The sequence below is a fragment of the Callorhinus ursinus genome, unplaced genomic scaffold (assembly GCF_003265705.2).
Source record: "Callorhinus ursinus isolate GAN/ISIS: 27379988/994484 unplaced genomic scaffold, GSC_fseal_2.0 scaffold55, whole genome shotgun sequence".
Lineage (NCBI taxonomy): Eukaryota > Metazoa > Chordata > Mammalia > Carnivora > Otariidae > Callorhinus > Callorhinus ursinus.
The window spans coordinates 8,443,590-8,462,068 of record NW_027397117.1 but is presented as its reverse complement, the minus strand read 5'-3'; the positions used below and the strand labels follow the sequence as shown (position 1 = coordinate 8,462,068).

The window sequence follows — 18,479 nt, the reverse complement described above, 5'->3', positions numbered from 1 at the left end:
TTTCCTACTGATGACACGTAAAAGCCCCAGACGGCAGACACACAGCAGTTAGCTGAGGACTGTGAGAAGTAAGCGACAGCAGGAGGCAGACTAGGGCGGGAAGTCATTACTGGAAGAATTAATACAGCGGGGAGTTTCCTGTTCAGTTATTTTCTCCGGGATCTCCTCATTTAGGCTTTCAGGCAGTGCAGCTCATGGAACTAACTACACATGGTGGGGGGTTCAAAAGCGTTCCCCCCCAAAATCTTCTTTCAGGCTTAAAGGATGCTAGGAAGTTAAGGGTCTCTGCAGGACAGAGTGTGGGAGAAATCTCCACCACCACCCTTTATTCTTTTTTTTCCTTCCCTTCTCTTCCTTTTTACACTCTTGGCCCTCCCTCCTGGCATTGGCAGCTACACATGCTTCCAGATAAAAAGTAATTCATTTTTTATTCCCTTTAATACTTAAAGGATAAACTTTTTTTTTTTTTTTTAAGATTCTTATTTATTTATTTAACAGAGATAGAGAGCACAAGTAGGCAGAGCGGCAGACAGAGGGAGAGGGAGAAGCAGGCTCTCCGCCGAGCAGGGAGCCCGATGTGGGACTCAATCCCAGGACTCTGGGATCGTGACCTGAGCCAAAGGCAGTCGCTTAACCGACTGAGCCACCCAGGCGCCCCTTAAAGGATAAACATTAATGAGAGAGTGGCTGAAAGTTTATTTATTTATTTTTTTAAAAAGATTTTATTTATTTGAGAGAGAGAGAATGAGAGATAGAGAGCACGAGAGGGAAGAGGGTCAGAGGGAGAAGCAGATTCCCCGCTGAGCAGGGAGCCCGATGCGGGACTCGATCCCGGGACTCCAGGATCATGACCTGAGCTGAAGGCAGTCGCTTAACCAACTGAGCCACCTAGGCGCCTGAGTGGCTAAAAGTTTAAAATAAAGAATAAAAACCAGTAAAAGTCTTACCCCCAAATCTCTTTTGTAATTTGTTCTACTCAAATAGAAAAAGAAAATGAAAATAGACTGAGACATATTAACAATAATTACGACCCATAATTAAAAGATTAAAGGAACTAAACTATAAAATAAGCAAAAGCACACAGTAGACATGTGAGTTCAGAAAATGAAAGCATTAGTAAGTTAAAATACAGCCTCCGCACTGTCCTGTGTCTCTGTCCCCCACACACTACTCTTCCAGGGCTGGTGGTCCTGTGAGGGTTCCCCTGGGAGCCAACCTCAGGGATGGGAGCTGGGAGCAGAAAGAACTCCGATGTTTACCACCATCCTGCCTAAATTGGAAACTTTTACTCCTGCTCTTGGCCAGAAATTGCTGTCAAATTAACCTGCCTCAGCTGTTTCTTTCATGTTGCTCCAGATTGCAAGCAGAAATGTCCATCCGAGGGCACTCTCCCTCCTTCCTCTTGTATTGTTCTAGTGCTTCTGACAGCTATTCCTCACCACCTCCTAGTCTTTGTGACACAGGGCGTGCATTTATAAGAGCCTACCACTTAGTGGTAGTTAGGGACAGTAAAGTAATCTTTCTCTGAGGGAAATGAATGGTATTTATGACATTAAAATTTATATCCTTGCTTTATCCCCTGTGCTGACCAGTAGGTTATAAATGTCACAAAGGTTCTGTAGATGTTTATAGTTGGTGGGGATTTATATGCCATGGGGACTGGCCACTGTAGACCTACAGTGTGATAGATTTCAGCAGCTGTATTTTGATATCCAATACAATGATGCTTTGTATGATAGCCACCTTTCTAAAAAGCAGTATGCTTTCTAAACTGAGTTTTACAGTGTATTAGAGGAACAGAAGCAGGAGAAAGACTCTTCTCCAAGGAGCTTATAAGCAGTTTAACATCGTGATTAAAAGCATGGGTTTTAAGAGTCAGATAGACTTGGTTTCAAATCGTCCATTTGCCACTTGCTATCTATATAATTTTGGGCAAATGATCAAGCTTCTCTGAACTTCAGCTCCCTTCCTAATAGTTGTACCCATTGTACAATCTGAGAATGAAAAAGAAATAGGCTTGTGGAGCATAGAAATAATGCACATAGTGTCTGGCTCGTGGTCATGCTTCCCGAAAGGATGAGCTAGTGCTTATGTTTTTTTGTGGTCAGAGTTGTTCATACATAAATTACCTGATGGAGAAGGGGTTAGCGAGGGTACCTGTTAACTTGATAGATTAAAAAATGATTATTCTAATGCTTCTTTTATGTAATTATTTCTCATTGGAAGCATTGTCTTTTCTGCTTTATAGATATCATTGAAATGGATTCAAAGCGTGTACCTCGAGATAAGTTGGCCTGCATCACCAAGTGCAGCAAGCACATTTTCAATGCCATTAAGATCACCAAGAATGAGCCGGCCTCAGCTGATGACTTTTTACCAACTCTCATCTACATTGTCTTGAAGGGCAACCCCCCACGCCTTCAGTCCAACATCCAGTATATCACCCGCTTCTGCAACCCAAGCCGATTGATGGCTGGGGAGGATGGCTACTATTTCACCAATCTGGTGAGTGTTTGATTTCTTGGAGTTAACGGAGAAGAACCATGAAGGTACTTATCGTAGGGATGTGACAGATCCCTCACGGGCCTGTGACAGTTTAATGCCTCAGCATAGCTGAGGATGTTTGCTTGGTGTCACATAGCATACGCGACCACACCATGCAGACACCCCACCTCTTGGTACTTGCCCAGAGATTGTGGTCCTCTTACGGAAAACCTGATAGCCACATGGAGGAGTCTCTGCTGCTCTTGGCCATCACTCCCCCAGATCCTGGGTAAAAGGGCCATTCACTTAGTTGGGTTAACCATGAATGAATCAGATCGTGGATTTTGATTTATTAAAAGACTTAGGAATTATTTTTTGTTTCATTTCTATAAGTAATCTCTTAGAACTGAATACTGAGATTTTAAAAGGGTTGGTTTAGGGGATGTGAAATGATTTTCAAGTATTGTTAACAGTGCTAATTGATTCTTGGTAAGACAGTATTAAAGTATGTATGTCTAAGTAATAAGGTTGAATACTTTTACTGACCACTGAACTTTTGTTTGTTTGCTTTAGACTAGATTTACTAATGAATTTGAGCATCAGAATACCTTATATGCTTTCTCTCCTGTGTTGGAAGTTGTACAGGGTAATAGGGAGAGAAAGCAAGGTTACATAAGGTAGTGTTTCTAGTAAATTGTCCAAAAAGACGGTACTTGAATCTTCAACGCTTCCAGAAATTTGTTGTGATTTATTTTTACATCCTAAATATGTATTCACCTTTGTACCTAATTTTGTATTGTGTTTTCCTTTAAGTGGGTTCCCAAAAGTCTGTAAGCTTCCGGTCCCTCAAAACCTGGACCTGCCCCTGTCACTCATCACCCTCAGCCATTGGGTTCAGCTGTTCGACTTCGGAGTGCTCTTTTTTCCAGGTTTTCATTTATATTCCAGTTAGTTAACATACAGTGTAATATTAGTTTCAGGAGTAGAATTTAGTGAGTCATCACTTACATACAACACCCAGTGCTCATCACAAGCGCCCTCCTTACTGCCCATCACTGTTTAACCCATCCCAGGAATGCTCTTTTTCAAAATGACGCTTGCGCCATTATTTGCTGTATTTTTCATCCTTCCAGACACATTGTTGTTTAAATTATACTCCCCAAAAAAGTTTAAGTGGCCGAACTACTCATTTCTTAACATAAGTGAAACATGCTCTTGACTGCTAGAGAAGAGCCTTTTGGATTTAGTTCTTAGTCTAGGGAAATCAGACAATCTGAAAATCCCTGAGAAGTATGGAGATGGAGACACGGCTGGTAGTAGAAGTGAGCAGGACCCGGAGGTTGTAGCCCTTGTGGTCAGCAGTGGAGGCTGCTGGGTCGCCTCTTCCTGCAGTTTCCCAGAGCCATGACCTACAGCCTTAACTATGTTTGCACCTTATTTCTCCATCTTCTTCCCATCTGATTCAGAGTCTAGCTTCTCCTCCTACTGCTTCAGTGAAACTGCTCTGGCAAAAGTGAAAAATCTACCAGTTGTTCGATCCCATGAAAACTCTGTCTTCATCTCACTTGTTTAACACTCTTGATAGCTCCTTTGTTCTAGAACTTCCTATGTCTTTTGAATTCCACAATTCCTTTGTAGGCTTTGTGTCCTCTACTTCCTCTTGAATTGTGTTACTCCCTAGGGTTCTGTCCTCTGCATTCCTCTCCCTCGGCTGTCTCCTCTGGTCACAGCTCCACTGTCACCTGCACGGTGAGGATGCACAGGCTCACGTCACCTGTTTTGCCCTCAACACTGAGCTCCACTCCCAGCTATTCATTATGCCTCAAATTTAATTTTTCAAAACTAAAACTCCTTCCCGGAACCTCAGGTGGTTTTCTCTTTTCTACCATAGACTGTTTCCACAGCGGCAATAGCGTATGTCCATGCCAGCAGTGCTGGGATCATAGATTCCTCCTCTCTCCAGGTCGCAGGGACTGCACACTTCTACAGATGCAGTGCAAGCCTGTGACATGGAGGGGTCAGACGGGCCCGTTCTCATCACATGAGTCACTTGCAGTAGGTTTGCTGAATACTCCTTAAAGAGATTCACATTTTTATGAGCAATAATGGAGGATCCTGGGAATGAACTTCTCAGCAGAAGTTCCGAGAGCTGCCTGTTTTCCTCTGTTTATATTGCATGTCTTGTGAAAATGGCTTTTTTAAAAAATGTGAGGGCCTGGCTCTGTCAGTGAAGCATGCAACTCTTGATCTTGGGGATATGGGTTCGAGCTCCATGTTGGCTATGGAGATTACTCAAAAAACAAAAATAAAAATGAATAAATAATAAAAATGTGAAAATTAATTTTCCTTATAGAAAAATTAAATCAGTATAAGAAAGTATAGCTAACAGATGTCTGTTCAACTGAGCATTTGCCCAAGGATTTCTATACTAGTAATTGCTCCCATTTATTCATTGCTTCCTGCTGACCTGTGAGCGAAGCACATTACATGTGCTGGATTGTTTAATTCTCACTACAAATCTGGGTGGTATTTCCCGTTTTACAGATGCCGGAACCTCAGAGAGCATGGGTAAATTTCCTAGGCTCACAGACCCTTAGGCTATCACATGACAGAGGTGACAACTCAGGTTGCCTGATTTCAAAGCTTATATTCTTTTAACCATTTGATGTTAAAAGACCAATGGTCCTTTGAGGACCAGAGGTCTGTGTGCCACAGCAGTCCCTGAAGATGCACCTAGTAGCTGCCGTGCCCTGGGTGAACGCTGTGGGACTGGCTAGACCTCAAGAGGGAATGGCCTTATGGGGCATGTTCCCGAGGCACGCGGCCCTGGCACTCCTGGCCACGGTAGTGATTCCTCTGTCTTGAACGTGGCCGGGAGGCAGAGTGCCCTGGAGTTTGAGGAATCGTTCAGTTTTTGTCCACGGGAAGCTCTGTAGTAGCCGGTGTGGAACAGACTGAAGGTACCTGCTGTAGCGTTCACTCTGTATGAGACTCTGTGAACAACCCAAGGAGAGGACTGAATTTCTCACAGACTCAGTGGGGATTGGCAATGTGACTTTTTTTTTTTTTTAAGGAAGAAATGTATTGTATGGGAGTATAAAGGAAACATGATTGGCAAGGAGTTGGTAATTTTTGAAGCTGAAGTCCATGGTGGGTCATTCAACTGTTGTGTCTTCTTTTGATTCTATTTTAAATTCACCATAATAAAAGGATTTAAAAATATATATTTGAATATTTGAAGCTTTCCTCATGTGACTATAGTAAATAACATTCTGGGTTTTTTTGTTTTGTTTTGTTTTGTTTTGTAGTGCTGTGCTGTGGCTTTCATTGAGAAATTAGATGCTCAGTCTTTGAATTTAAGTCAGGAAGATTTTGATCGATACATGTCCGGCCAGACTTCTCCCAGGAAGCAGGAATCTGAGAATTGGTCTCCTGATGCTTGCTTAGGGGTTAAACAAATGTATAAGAACTTGGATCTTCTGTCTCAGTTGAATGAACGGCAAGAAAGGATCATGAGTGAAGCCAAGAAACTTGAAAAAGACCTAATAGAGTGGACGGATGGAATTGCAAAAGAGGTTCAAGACATTGTTGAGAAATACCCGCTTGAAATTAAACCCCCAAATCAATCTTTAGCAGCTATTGACTCTGAAAATGTTGAAAATGATAAACTTCCTCCACCTTTGCAACCTCAAGTTTATGCAGGATGATAAAAATTTACATGGGTAGTATTTATTTGAGCCTAAATTGTAGCTAGCCCTTACTACAGTCCATGATTGGGATCTAGACTATAACTTAATTGCTTATAAATGTCAGAGCATTTTTCAAGGTACAGTTTGTGGGGATTGTTTTGTTTCGTTTTTCCTGGCAGGGGAAGCTTAGTAAATAATAAAATACTATTTATTTGAGTTACTGAAATAGATTCATTTAAGGTTTATGTGAAAGTTTTGTCTAAATCTATTTTTTCTCCATGATTTTCCTGTGTGCTTCCTCTTTGGCATTCACTGTGGTTTGGATTTGGGTAATACTTGCCTTTAAAGGATAAAACAGATGAATGCTACAAAATGTATGTTTAAGGGGATTCAGTGGTACCACTATTCTACAGTTTGAAATATTTTATAATTGTAAAGATAGAAGATATATTGATAAGTAAATATGTAAAATTGTAAATATGTAAAAACAAAAAAAAGGAATGGTGTCTGCTATGCATGGCATTTCATGTGTTAATTTGTTTAGTTTAAAATGAAGTATATTGAATGTTTGCCTTTAACTCCATTTTATTTGGTTTGCCCCCACTTAAATGAATCTAGAAGTGTTTGGACATAGTCCCCTTAAAATCTCGACTCCATTTTTAACAATTTGTTAGCCCTGACTTGGGTTCTGTACAGTCAGAGACTGTGACACCATTGAGCTTCAGAATAATTTTTAGGTCACATGAAGTTGCTGTTTAGGATAGTCATTTGAAGACTTGGAACCATGCTTCTTGCACCTTTTTCCTCCACTCATTCAGGAAATATTTATAGAGTTCTTTGTAAAGGAGCTGGTCCTGGGTCTGGATCAGAAGATAGGAGTGAACAGGACTCCACTGGGGAGAGCCCATGGGGGATCTCTCCGAGCTCGAATGTGCACAGGTGCCTTTCTGCCTCTGGAGAGAACTTTTGACTTGATGGACAACCCGGACACGTGTCCTGTAAACCTCTCCCAGGGCTTCTCAGCCTCCGTACTACTGACATTGCAGCCTGAAGGTTTTTCATTATGGAGGCTTCCCTGTGCATTGTAGGACGGTTAGCAGTATTCCTGGCTTCTGTACTCACTAGACACTAGTGGCATCCCCCAGAGTTGTGAAAAATTATCTCCAGACATTGCCAAATATTTCCAGGTTGGGGGGGCGGCAAAATCGCCCCCAGTTAAGAACCCCTGATCTATTTCGTAAGTGAGGAAGGTAACCAAGTTACCTTGTGGTGGTTAATGTGATGTAACCAAAGAATATTGCATTAAATGCACCGTACAGTTAACTGATAGTCATTGAGGCTTTACAGTCACTGGCACTGTGGAACCTTTCCTAATCCTAATGGAACACTTTGTAACCTAAATATGTCATGTATGCTCCTCCTTCCAGTCAGTGATTTCTACAGGTTACCAGTGGACCTGAGAAATTGTGCGTAATTACAGGGCACCATTCTGAAACAAGGTCATGTCACAAGCAGTTAAGAAGGTTTCTTTGCTTTCCCAATATCTTCCTAATAGTGTACCACCAATTTGTAGTGCAATAATTTTGGAATAAAACTAGGGTGAGTATAAAACTTTTTATCCTTAAATTTACACGTACAAGCCATCAGGTTGACACACCTGTTGTCATAAAGCACTGAAGACGTGATGAAGCAGTGACCTGTGTCCCCGATCACCAAGCTCACGTGGAGTGCAGTGAGTTACTGTCAAATACCAGTGAGAATCTGCACTTAGAAACCTGGCCCCAAGTGATTTCTGTAGAGGGCGGTCCCCTTTTTCCTTTGTTCTTTTCTATGTACTCTCTAGGTGCTAATCCAGGTATACACACTCTTAATTCTCCTGGGAATATACAGTTCTTTTAGTCGTTGTACACTATATTTGTTAAATAAAATGTGCATATCAGCCTCCCACAAAAGCTGTCTTCTTTTGATTTCTTACATATCCTTAGAGTAAGTTGTTGAATTGATTTGTTCATCTCATATTAATTGAATTCTTTAGATATGAACTCTTGCCTTAGGTAGAGGCTTGTATTTCTCTTAGGTCAGCTTCAATACTATGGCCACAGTTTCTGTCTTCTCAACAAGAATGTATTGCTATTTTATGTACTATAAATGTAACTGGAATAAACCTTTGGAACAGAAGTCCGTATTAATAAGGTGTCATCATCCATCCCTCTTCCAAATAGATTGATTTTTAGCTCCTTAGGAAAATTACATTACTAACATTCTTACGTTACAAAGTTTTCCTGTTTAGGGCACAACCATCATTACCATTACTATTCCAAAAAGGAAATATTAGAGACATTCCAGTTAAAATTAAGAACAAGAGAAGGATGTTTGCTGTTACTACTATTCGCATTGTCCTGAAAGTTTTACCCCAGGTACTCAGCCTTCAAACAGAAATAAAAGGGGCTTAATCTTTTTTAATTTATTTTGTATTTTTTGAAAAGATTTTATTTGAGAGAGAGAGCATGAGCAGGGGGAGTGGTGGAGGGAGATGGAGGAGCAGACTCCCTGCAGCAGGGAGCCCGAGGCGGGGCTCGATCCCAGAACCCCGCGATCTTGATCTGAGCCGAAGGAAGACGCTTGAGAGACAGCCACCCAGGCAAAGGGGGCTTAATCTAATCTATGTAGAAATGTTCTAGCCTCGGGGCGCCTGGGTGGCTCAGTCCTTAAGTGTCTGCCTTCGGCTCAGGTCATGGTCCCATGGTCCTGGGATCGAGCCACACATCGGGCTCCCTGCTCAGCGGGAAGCCTGCTTCCCCCTCTCCCACTCCCCCTGCTTGTGTTCCCTCTCTCGCTGTGTCTCTCTCTGTAAAATAAATAAAATCTTAAAAAAATGTTCTAGCGTCATGACGGGACATGAACTCGAGCTAGGAGGCTTGGTGTTGGTTTAGAGTTTTGGCTGCCATTTAGGTACTACCTCTTTGGCCTTGGGCAAGTCTCTCATTTTTCACATCCCTAATCTGAATTGGGATAATCATCTGGCCTGCTTCAAGGGCTTGTGAGGATTAAATGACTTGCAACAGTACCTAGCAATGCTAAGTGCTCAAGTGATAGCCGTTATTTATAGTTGATTGTTCTATGTAGAAAACCCAAGAGAACTGATACTGAAACATTAAATTTCACTAAGATGGTAAGATAGAAAATGCTAGGAATAGCCATCAAAAATAACTACAAAATGACTTACGGATTTCATTAGCCAGTTAACAGATGTAATGGGAAAAGTTTTATTCAATATAGAAACCTATAAATCAAGTAGCAAGAGCTTTTAGGATTTATATGGAAAAAAATACAAAATTGAGAAACAAAAAATAGACATACACAGGGCCTCTGCTCAGAAGTTCCCCCACACTTGGGCTTTAATGTTCTATCTCTTCATTCTTGGAATTTTTTTTTTTTTTTTTAGAATTTTTTATTTGAGAGAGAGCACGAGCAAGGGGAGTGGCAGGCAGAGGGAGAAGCAGACTCCCCGCTGGGAGGAAGCCTGATGCAGAGCTCGATCCCAGGACCCTGAGATCATCACCCCAGCTGAAGGCAGACACTTAACCCACTGAGCCGCCTAGGCTCCCTGCCATCTTGGAAATTCTATTTTATCACTGAATTTGTGTTTTTGTTTTTGTTTTTGTTTTTAAAGATTTTATTTATTTGACAGAGGAAGACACAGCGAGAGAGGGAACACAAGCTCGGAGAGAGAGAGGGAGAAGCAGGTTTCCTGCTGAGCAGGGAGCCCGATGTGGGGCTCGAACCCAGGACCCTGGTATCATGACCTGAGCCAAAGGCAGATGCCCAACAACTGAGCCACCCAGGCGCCCCCTTGAATTTGTGTTTTTAAGTCAAGTCTGATGGGACAATGGAGCATGCACTGTGGGGCTTAGAGCCTTAGCTCATTCATAATCTCGCTTCTCACCACCCTCCAAGGACAAGCTCTTCGTCTTACCCCTCCCACCCTATGACCACTCTAGCCAGGGCCTGGGCACTCAGGAATGGTCAGAGCTGAGTGTGCATGCTTGGGGTGTTGGACCGGGACATGATGGTGCAACTGATGGTTAGCTGGATGAGAGCTGCATCTTGGCCAGTTGGGGGGTGGGGAGGAGCTTCACTCACCCTTTGTCCAGCATACTCCGTGGAGAAAAGGCTGAATCCAGATAAGTTAAAAAATAAGGAAAATAAATCTTTGGTCCAAAAGCCAGAAAGTAAGAAATTACTTTAAGGCTAATGGGCATATTCCAATAGGACAGAGGAGTCAGCTTGAAAGGATTCTCACTGGCCAATTTGGGGACAGTTTGAATAAAAAACTATGAAGAGTAATTGTGAAAAACATGGAATAAATTTTAAAAACTTCCACACATGGGAGGTTACCATTATACCAACCCATTTTGAGGAAGAACTATAATTGGCACCCAGTTGATGGAGGGAAAGCCTTCTTCACAGTAAAATGATAGCTAGTAACTGTAGGGGGGTAGGGAATGCAATTTTAAATATCAGTCTTTTAGCCCAGGATCAGATGGCTTCACTGGTGAATTCGACCACTTAAGGAACTACCATCAGTCCTTCTCAAGCTCTTCTAAAAAATTGAAGAGGGAACACTTCTTAGGAGACCAGCATTTCTTTGATACCAAAGTGAGATAAGGACACTACAAGAAGAGAAATCTACAGACCAATCTCTCTGGTGACTACAGATGCAAACATTCTCAACCTATTAGCAAACCACGTTCAACAATGCATTAAGAGGATTATACAGCATGACCAAGTGGAATTGATTCCTGGGGATGCAAAAATGGTTCAACATACAAAACCAATCTATGCTATACATTAACAGAATAAAGGGATCAAACACCATAGTCATCTCAACTGAAGCAGAAAAAGCATTTAACAAAATTTAATATCCTTCTTGAAAAAAAAAACAACAGTAAACTAAGAATAGAAGGAAACCACAACATAACAAAAGGCATATTTGAAAACCCAAAGCTATCATACTCAGCGGTGAAAGACTGAAAGCTCTTCCTCTAAGACAAGGAGCAAGACAAGGATGCCTGCTTCCACCACTTCTATTCAAGATGACATATATGTTGGAATTATCTAATGAGAAATTTTAAGACACCATCCCAAGAATGCATTGATGAGCAAAGATGAACATGCTTGAAACAAATGAAAAAGTAGAAAGTCTCAGCAAAACAAAGAAATAGAGAAGAACCAAATAGAAATGTTAGAACGGAAAACTACAATCACTGAAATTTAAAAAGAAAAAAATACCACTGATGGCCTTCATATTAGAATGGAAATGACAGGAATGAGTCTGTGAGCTAAAGACAGATCAATAGATATTATCCAATCTGATAATGGACTGAAAAATAGGCTGAAATTTTTAAAAAAATGAATGTAGCCTCAGGGACCTCTGGGACAATAATGAAAGATCTAGCATTCTTGTCATTAGAGTTCCAGAATGAGGGAAGAAAAAAGTTATGGCTAAAAAATTGTTAAAAGAAATAGTGGCTGAAAGTTTACCAAATTTGGCCAAAGGTATAGTAAACCTATAGATTCAAGAAGCTGAGTGAACTCCAAACAGGATAAACCCAAAGAAATCCATGCAAAGACATATTTTACAAACTTCTCAAAATTAAAAACAAAATCTTATTTAGTAAAGATACATTACCTATGATAGAGCAATTACTTGAATGACATTGGATTTATCATCAGAAGCCATGGACACCAGAAGGAAATGCTGACAAGGATGTGGAGAAAGTGGATCACTTGTACAATCCGGATGGAAATCTAATATAACTACTCTGGAAAACATTTTGGCAACTTCTCATAAAACTAAACATGTCATTGTCACACAACTCACCAATTGCATTGTTGGGCATTTATCCCAGATAAATGAAAACTATGTTCACACGGAAACATGTACACAATTGCTCACAGCACTTTTATTCATGATAGCCCCAAACTGGAAACCAAATATCCTTCAACAGGTGAATGGTTAAACAAACTGTGGTACATTCATACAATGGAATACCACTACTCAATAATAAGGAATTAACTATTTATAAAGCTACTTGGATGGATCTCAAGGGATATATATTGAGTGAAAAATCCAATCCGAAAAAGATTACATACTGTATGATTCCATTTATTTTTATTCCATTATAATTTATATCAAAATTAAATAGTGTTCTTAAAATGATAATTATAGAGGTAAAGAACAGATTGGTGGATTACAGGGGTTCACGATAGGGTGGGGAGGGAGCTGAATGTTGTTATAAGAAGGCAGTACATGGATCCTTTTGGTTTGAAATTGTTCTGTATTTTGACTGTGGTGGTGATTGCACAAATCTACACGTGATAAAATTGCATAGAACTAAACCACAAATAATATTATGTAAAACTGTCAAAATCTGTGTAAAATCAGTGTATCGTTTCAGTGTAAATTTCCTGCTTGTATTATTGTACCATAGTTTTGCAGGATGTTACCCTTGGGAAAACCTCGTTTGAAGAGTACTTGGGATCTGTATTATTTCTTACTCCTGCATGTGAGTTGACAATTATCCTAAAATAAGAAGTTTGATTTTTTGAATCTATTAAATCATATGGAAACAACCTATATGCCCATCAAGTGATGAGTAGATAAAAATAGTATATGCATACAATGGAATATTTGGCCATAAAAAATGGAATGAAATACTGACACATTCTAGACCATGGATTAACTTTGAAAACATTATGCTGATTGAAAGAAGCCGGACACAAAATACCACATATTGTATGATTCCATTTATATGAAATCTCCAGAATAGGCAAATCCATAGAGACAGAAAGTATTGGTGGTTGCCAAGAGCAGGGGTGGGGGGGGGGGGGAAATGGGAATTGACTGCTAATGGGTACAGGGTTTCTTTTTGGGGTGACAAAATGTTCTGAAATTAGTGATAATGGCTTCACAACTTTGTGAATATACTTAAAATACTGAATTGTCCACTTTAAAAGAATGAATATTATGGTGAGTTATATTTTGACAAAGCTTTAAAATGTCAGAATAACAGCTGTGGAGCTCATTGCTAGCATCTAAAATTTTCAGGCAAATCCTCCAGGCTGTATTGTGGCATTTACTTTAAGATTTCTGCCTTTACTTCAGGATACTATTACTTAAAGTTGATGTGCTTTAAAGATGATGCCCTGTACATAATTTTGGCAGCTTTCCTTTTGTTTTCTTAAAGTTCCCTTGGTGATTTTGTTAAAATGTTAATAAGAATAAATATTTACCAAAAAAAGAAAAAGAGAGAGAGAGAAATATGTCAACAAAGAATACAAATGTAAGTGGAAAGTAAATAGGCACTTTGCAGTGAAGGATGCTGAACATCTGATCCACTTAAATAAAAATAAAGTTGTGTAGAAACAAAAAAATATATATATACCAGCAATGAACAGGTGGGAACTAAATATAAAATACAATTTACAAATGCTCAAAAAGTAATATTTAAGGTATAAATATAAGGATACATGTTCTGCATATCTATGCTGAAAACTACAAAATGCTGATGAAGAAATCAAGAAAAAGCCAAACAAATAGAGAAACATACTGTGTTGGAAGACTCAGCATTGTAAAGACTACAGTTCTCCCCAAACTGTATGGAAGAAGGGTAGACTTTCAACAAATGGTGCTGTAGCAATTGGACATCCATAGTGCAAAAGAAGAAGGAGAGCGTCTGCCTTTGGCTCAGGTCATGATCCCAGGGTCCTGGGATCGAGCCCCGCATCGGGCTCCCTGCTCAGCGGGAAGCCTGCTTCTCCCTCTCCCACTCCCCCTGCTTGTGTTCCCTCTCTCGCTGTGTCTCTCTCTGTCAAATAAATAAATAAAATCTTTAAAAAAAAAAAAAAAGGAGAAAGAGAAGAAGAACCTCCACTTAACTATAATACTTTAGAAGAAAATATTTGGAATCTCAGGGCTACACCAAAAGTTCTTGGACATGACACCAAAAGCATGATCCATAAAAGAAAAAAAGCTAATAAGCTGGAGTTTGTCAAAATTTAAAACTTTTGCTCTATGAAAGACCCTGTTAACAGAATGACAGGACAAGCTAGAGACTGCAAAAAATTTTGCAAATCATGTCCAACCAACAAGTGATATCCATGATATCTAAAGAATGCTCTGAAATCAACAATTAAAAAAGGAATTCAGTTAGACAAGGGACAAAAGACTTGAACAGAAATTTAACCATAGAGGATATATACAAGACCATTCAGTGAGAGAAATGACAATCTTTTCCATAAGTGGTGTTGGGAAAACTAGATACCCTCATGTGAAAGAATGAAGTTGGACCTTACCTCACACCATAAAAAATTAATTCAATGGATCGAAGACTGAAACATAAAAGCTAAAACCATAAAACTTAGAAGAAAACAGAGGGGGAAATCCTCATGATGTTGAATTTCGCAATGATTTCTTGGATGTGACACCAAAAGCACAGAAAACAAAAGAAACGATGGATCAATTGGATTTCATCAAAATTTAAAACTTTTGTGCTTCAAAGGACAGTAATAAGAGAGTGAAAAGACAACCCACAGTATGGGAGAGAGAAATTTTTTTTAGAAGACTTTATTTATTTGACAGAGAGACACAGCGAGAGAGGGAACACCAGCAGGGGGAGTGGCAGAGGGAGAAGCAGGCGTCCCGCCGAGCAGGGAGCCCGATGCGGGGCTCGATCCCAGGACCCTGGGATCACGACCTGAGCTGAAGGCAGACGCCCAAAGACTGACCCACCCAGGTGCCCCGGAGAGAGGAATTTTTTAAGCTGTACATATTTGATGTGCAACTCGATGAGTGAGGATAATTTTACATCTGTGAAACCATCACCAACATCCAGGCCATAGACATATCCATCACTTTTCAAAGTTTCCTCTTGTCCTTTTTTTATTATCATTAACTTGTGCATGTGTGTGTGTGTGGGGGGGGTAGTTTCTACCCTCTTAGAAAAATTTAAAGTATTGTTAGCTATAGGCACTGTGTTGTATAGTCGATCTGCAGAACTTATTTACGTTGCCTAATTGAAGTTTTGTATAATTTGGCTATCACCTCCCCATTCCTTCTTCTCCCAAGCCCCTAGAAATCACTGTTTTACAAAAGAGTATAGTTGCAAATCATATGCTTGATAAGGGTTACATATCCAGAATATATATGAAATACTCCTACTACTCAACAACAATTAAAAAAAAAAAACAGCAACCCAATTCAAAAATGTACAGAATACTTGAATAACCATCTCCAAAGAAAACACACAAGTGCCCATAAGCCCATGAAAAGATGCTGAACATTAGTAGTCATTAGAAAAAAGCAAATCAAGGGGCGCCTGGGTGGCTCAGTCGGTTAAGCGTCTGCTTTCAGCTCAGGTCATGATCCCAGGGTCCCTGGGATGGAGCCCGGCATCGGGCTCTCTGCTCAGCGGGGAGTCTGCTTACCCCTCTCCCACTCCCCCTGCTCGTGTTCCCTCTTCCACTGTCTCTCTGTCAAATAAATAAATAAAATCTTAAGAAAAAAAAAAGAAAAAAGCAAATCAAAATCACAGTGAGGTACCACTTCACACCAGTCAGGACAGCTATTGGTAGAAAAGCAGAAAACAAGTGGCTATGAAGATGTAGATGGAATCCTGGTGCATTGCTGTTGGGAATATAAAATGGTGCAGTCATTGTGGAAAACATTTTGGTGTGTTTGATGTGTTTTAGTTCCTCAAAGAGTTAAATATAGGATTATTATATGATAATATGATTATTAGAGTGTTATATGATCCAGCAATTCCACTTCTAGATATAGTACCCAAAAGAATTGAGAATAGGGATTCAGAGACGCCAGGGTGCCTCAGTCAGTTAAGCGTCTGGCTTCGGCTCAAGTCATGATCCCAGGGTCCTGGGATCGAGTCCCCCATCTGGCTCCTTGCTCAGCGGGAAGCCTGCTTCTCTCCCTCTGCCTGCCACTCCCCCTGCTTGTAATCACTCTCTCTTTCTCTGATAAATAAATAAGTGAAATCTTAAAAAAAAAAAGAAAATAGGGATTCAAACAGATACTTGCTGTATTAATTTGTATTATTAGTATTAATAATATTTCATTAATTATACATAATTAATAATTAATTTGTATTGTAAAAAATAATTAATTTGTATTACAACAAGTACCAAAAACTGGGTAGCTTAAACAACAGAAGTTTATTTTCTCACAGTTCTGGAGGCTAGAAATGTGAGGTTATGGTGGCAATAGGGTTAGATCTGAGGCCTCTCCTTGTTTTGTGGATGGCCATCTTTTTCCCACGACTTCACATTGTCTGCCTTCTGTATATGTCTACGTCCAAATTCCCTCCTCTTATACACACACCAGTCATACTAGATTAGGGTCCACCCTAATAACCTCATTTAAATTTAATTGCACTTGTAAAGATCCTATCTCCAAATATAGTCACATTCTGAGGTACTAAAGGTTAAGACTTCAACAAATGAATTTTTGTGGGGACAAAATTTAGTTTATAACATTTATGCACCCATGCTTGGAGAGCATTATTCACAATAGCCAAAAGGTTGATATAACTCAAATGGTCATCAAGAGATGAATGAATTAAAAAAAATTTTCTTTATCCACACAGTAGAATATTATTCAGCCTCAAAAAGGAATGAAATTCTGATACATGATACATAGATAAACTTTGAAAACCTTATGCTAAGTGAAATAAAGCAGAGACAAACGTAAAATATTGTATGATTCCACTTATGTGAGGCAACTATATGGAGACAGAATATATGGAGACAGAATAAAGTAGAATAGAGGTTACCACAGTCTGGAGCAAGAGGAGGAGTGCAGAGTTATTGTTTAATGGCACAGAGTTTCTGTTTGGAATGATGGAAAAGTTCAGGAAATGGGTGTCATGATAGTTGCATAACACTGTGAATATAATCAATGCCACTGAACTGTGCACTTAACATTTTAGTTATGTGTATCTTACCACATTTTAAAAAATTTAAATAAAAATAAAAAAGAAGTAAAAAGGAATTACACTTGATAAAAGGGAAAATGAATCCAGAAAAAAAATAAAAACATGCAATTAGAAAAGAAAAAGTGTCGAATGCTATAGCCACTCTAGAAAATAGTTGGAGAGTTTCTTATAAAACATATACTTACCATCCAACCCAGCAATAGCACTCCTGGGCATGAAAACTCCTGGGCATGCAAAACCTGTGCACAAATATTAATAGCGGCTTTATTTTGATAACTCCAAACTAGCAACATTCCATATGTTCTTTCATGGGTTAACCTAACTGTGGCACATACATACAGTGGAACACGACTATTGCTTCTCGGCCCTTTGGCTAAAACCAGGTGTAGTACAATGGAACACGACTAAGCAACGTAAAGGAAGAACTCTTTTTTTTTTTTTTTAAAGATTTTATTTATTTATTTGACAGAGAGAGACACAGCAAGAGAGGGAACACAAGCAGGGGGAGTGGGAGAGGGAGAAGCAGGCTTCCCGCCGAGCAGGGAGCCCGAGGCGGGGCTCGATCCCAGGACCCTGGGATCATGACCTGAGCCGAAGGCAGACACTTAACGACTGAGCCACCCAGGCGCCCCAAGGAAGAACTCTTAATACATGCAACTGGAGTGAAAAAAAATCCAACTTCAAAAAGTTACATATTGTATGATTCCATTTACATAGCATTGTTGAAATGATAAAATTATGTACATGGAGAAAAGATTAGTGGTTGCTAGGGGTTAGGGACAGGAGTGGAAGATAGCATGAGGGCGTTGCTTTGTGGTGGTAGTTCTTGATTTTGTGCTGTATCTTGATGTTGTCGGTGATGGTTACACAAATCTATACATGCTATTAAATTGCACAGAACTACACATGTGTGCAAACACAAATAAGTGCATGTAAAAATGGTGAAATGGGAATAAGGTTTGTAGATTTTACCAATATTGATTTTCTGGTATGCTACTGTATTATAGTTATGTATGGTATTACCATTGGAGGTAAGTATGTACAGGAGGTCTCTCTACTATTTTACCAATTTCCTATGAGTATTTCAAAATTAAAAGTTTCATCATGTTGGATGTCATTATTTCAATGGTTTACAAGCTTCTCCGATGTGACAGGTGCCCAGGGGTAACACACTTGGATAGAGCCAGCTTCAGTGGCAAGCTGTTTTAATGGTAGAATGAAGCCTAGATAAGAGTGACTGAGGGAGGAGATGTACAATTCCCAGCCCACTGATTTGCACTCTCCTCCTTATCACGAG

The 18,479-nt window shown here is 39.8% G+C and overlaps 1 protein-coding gene across 5 annotated transcripts in view; it reads left to right on the top strand.

Moving 5' to 3' along the window:
- The window catches only part of RABGEF1 (RAB guanine nucleotide exchange factor 1), a 58,047-nt gene extending 49,696 nt beyond the window's left edge, over window positions 1-8,351 (top strand). For all 5 annotated transcript variants that reach the window (XM_025864471.2, XM_025864469.2, XM_073884228.1 and 2 more), the window contains 2 exons: window positions 2,249-2,505; window positions 5,793-8,351. In XM_025864471.2, coding sequence (XP_025720256.1) covers window positions 2,249-2,505; window positions 5,793-6,191 — 656 coding nt within the window. In that variant the 3' untranslated portion in view covers window positions 6,192-8,351. The remainder of the gene's footprint in view (window positions 1-2,248; window positions 2,506-5,792) is intronic.
- Window positions 8,352-18,479: the final 10,128 nt, after the last annotated feature.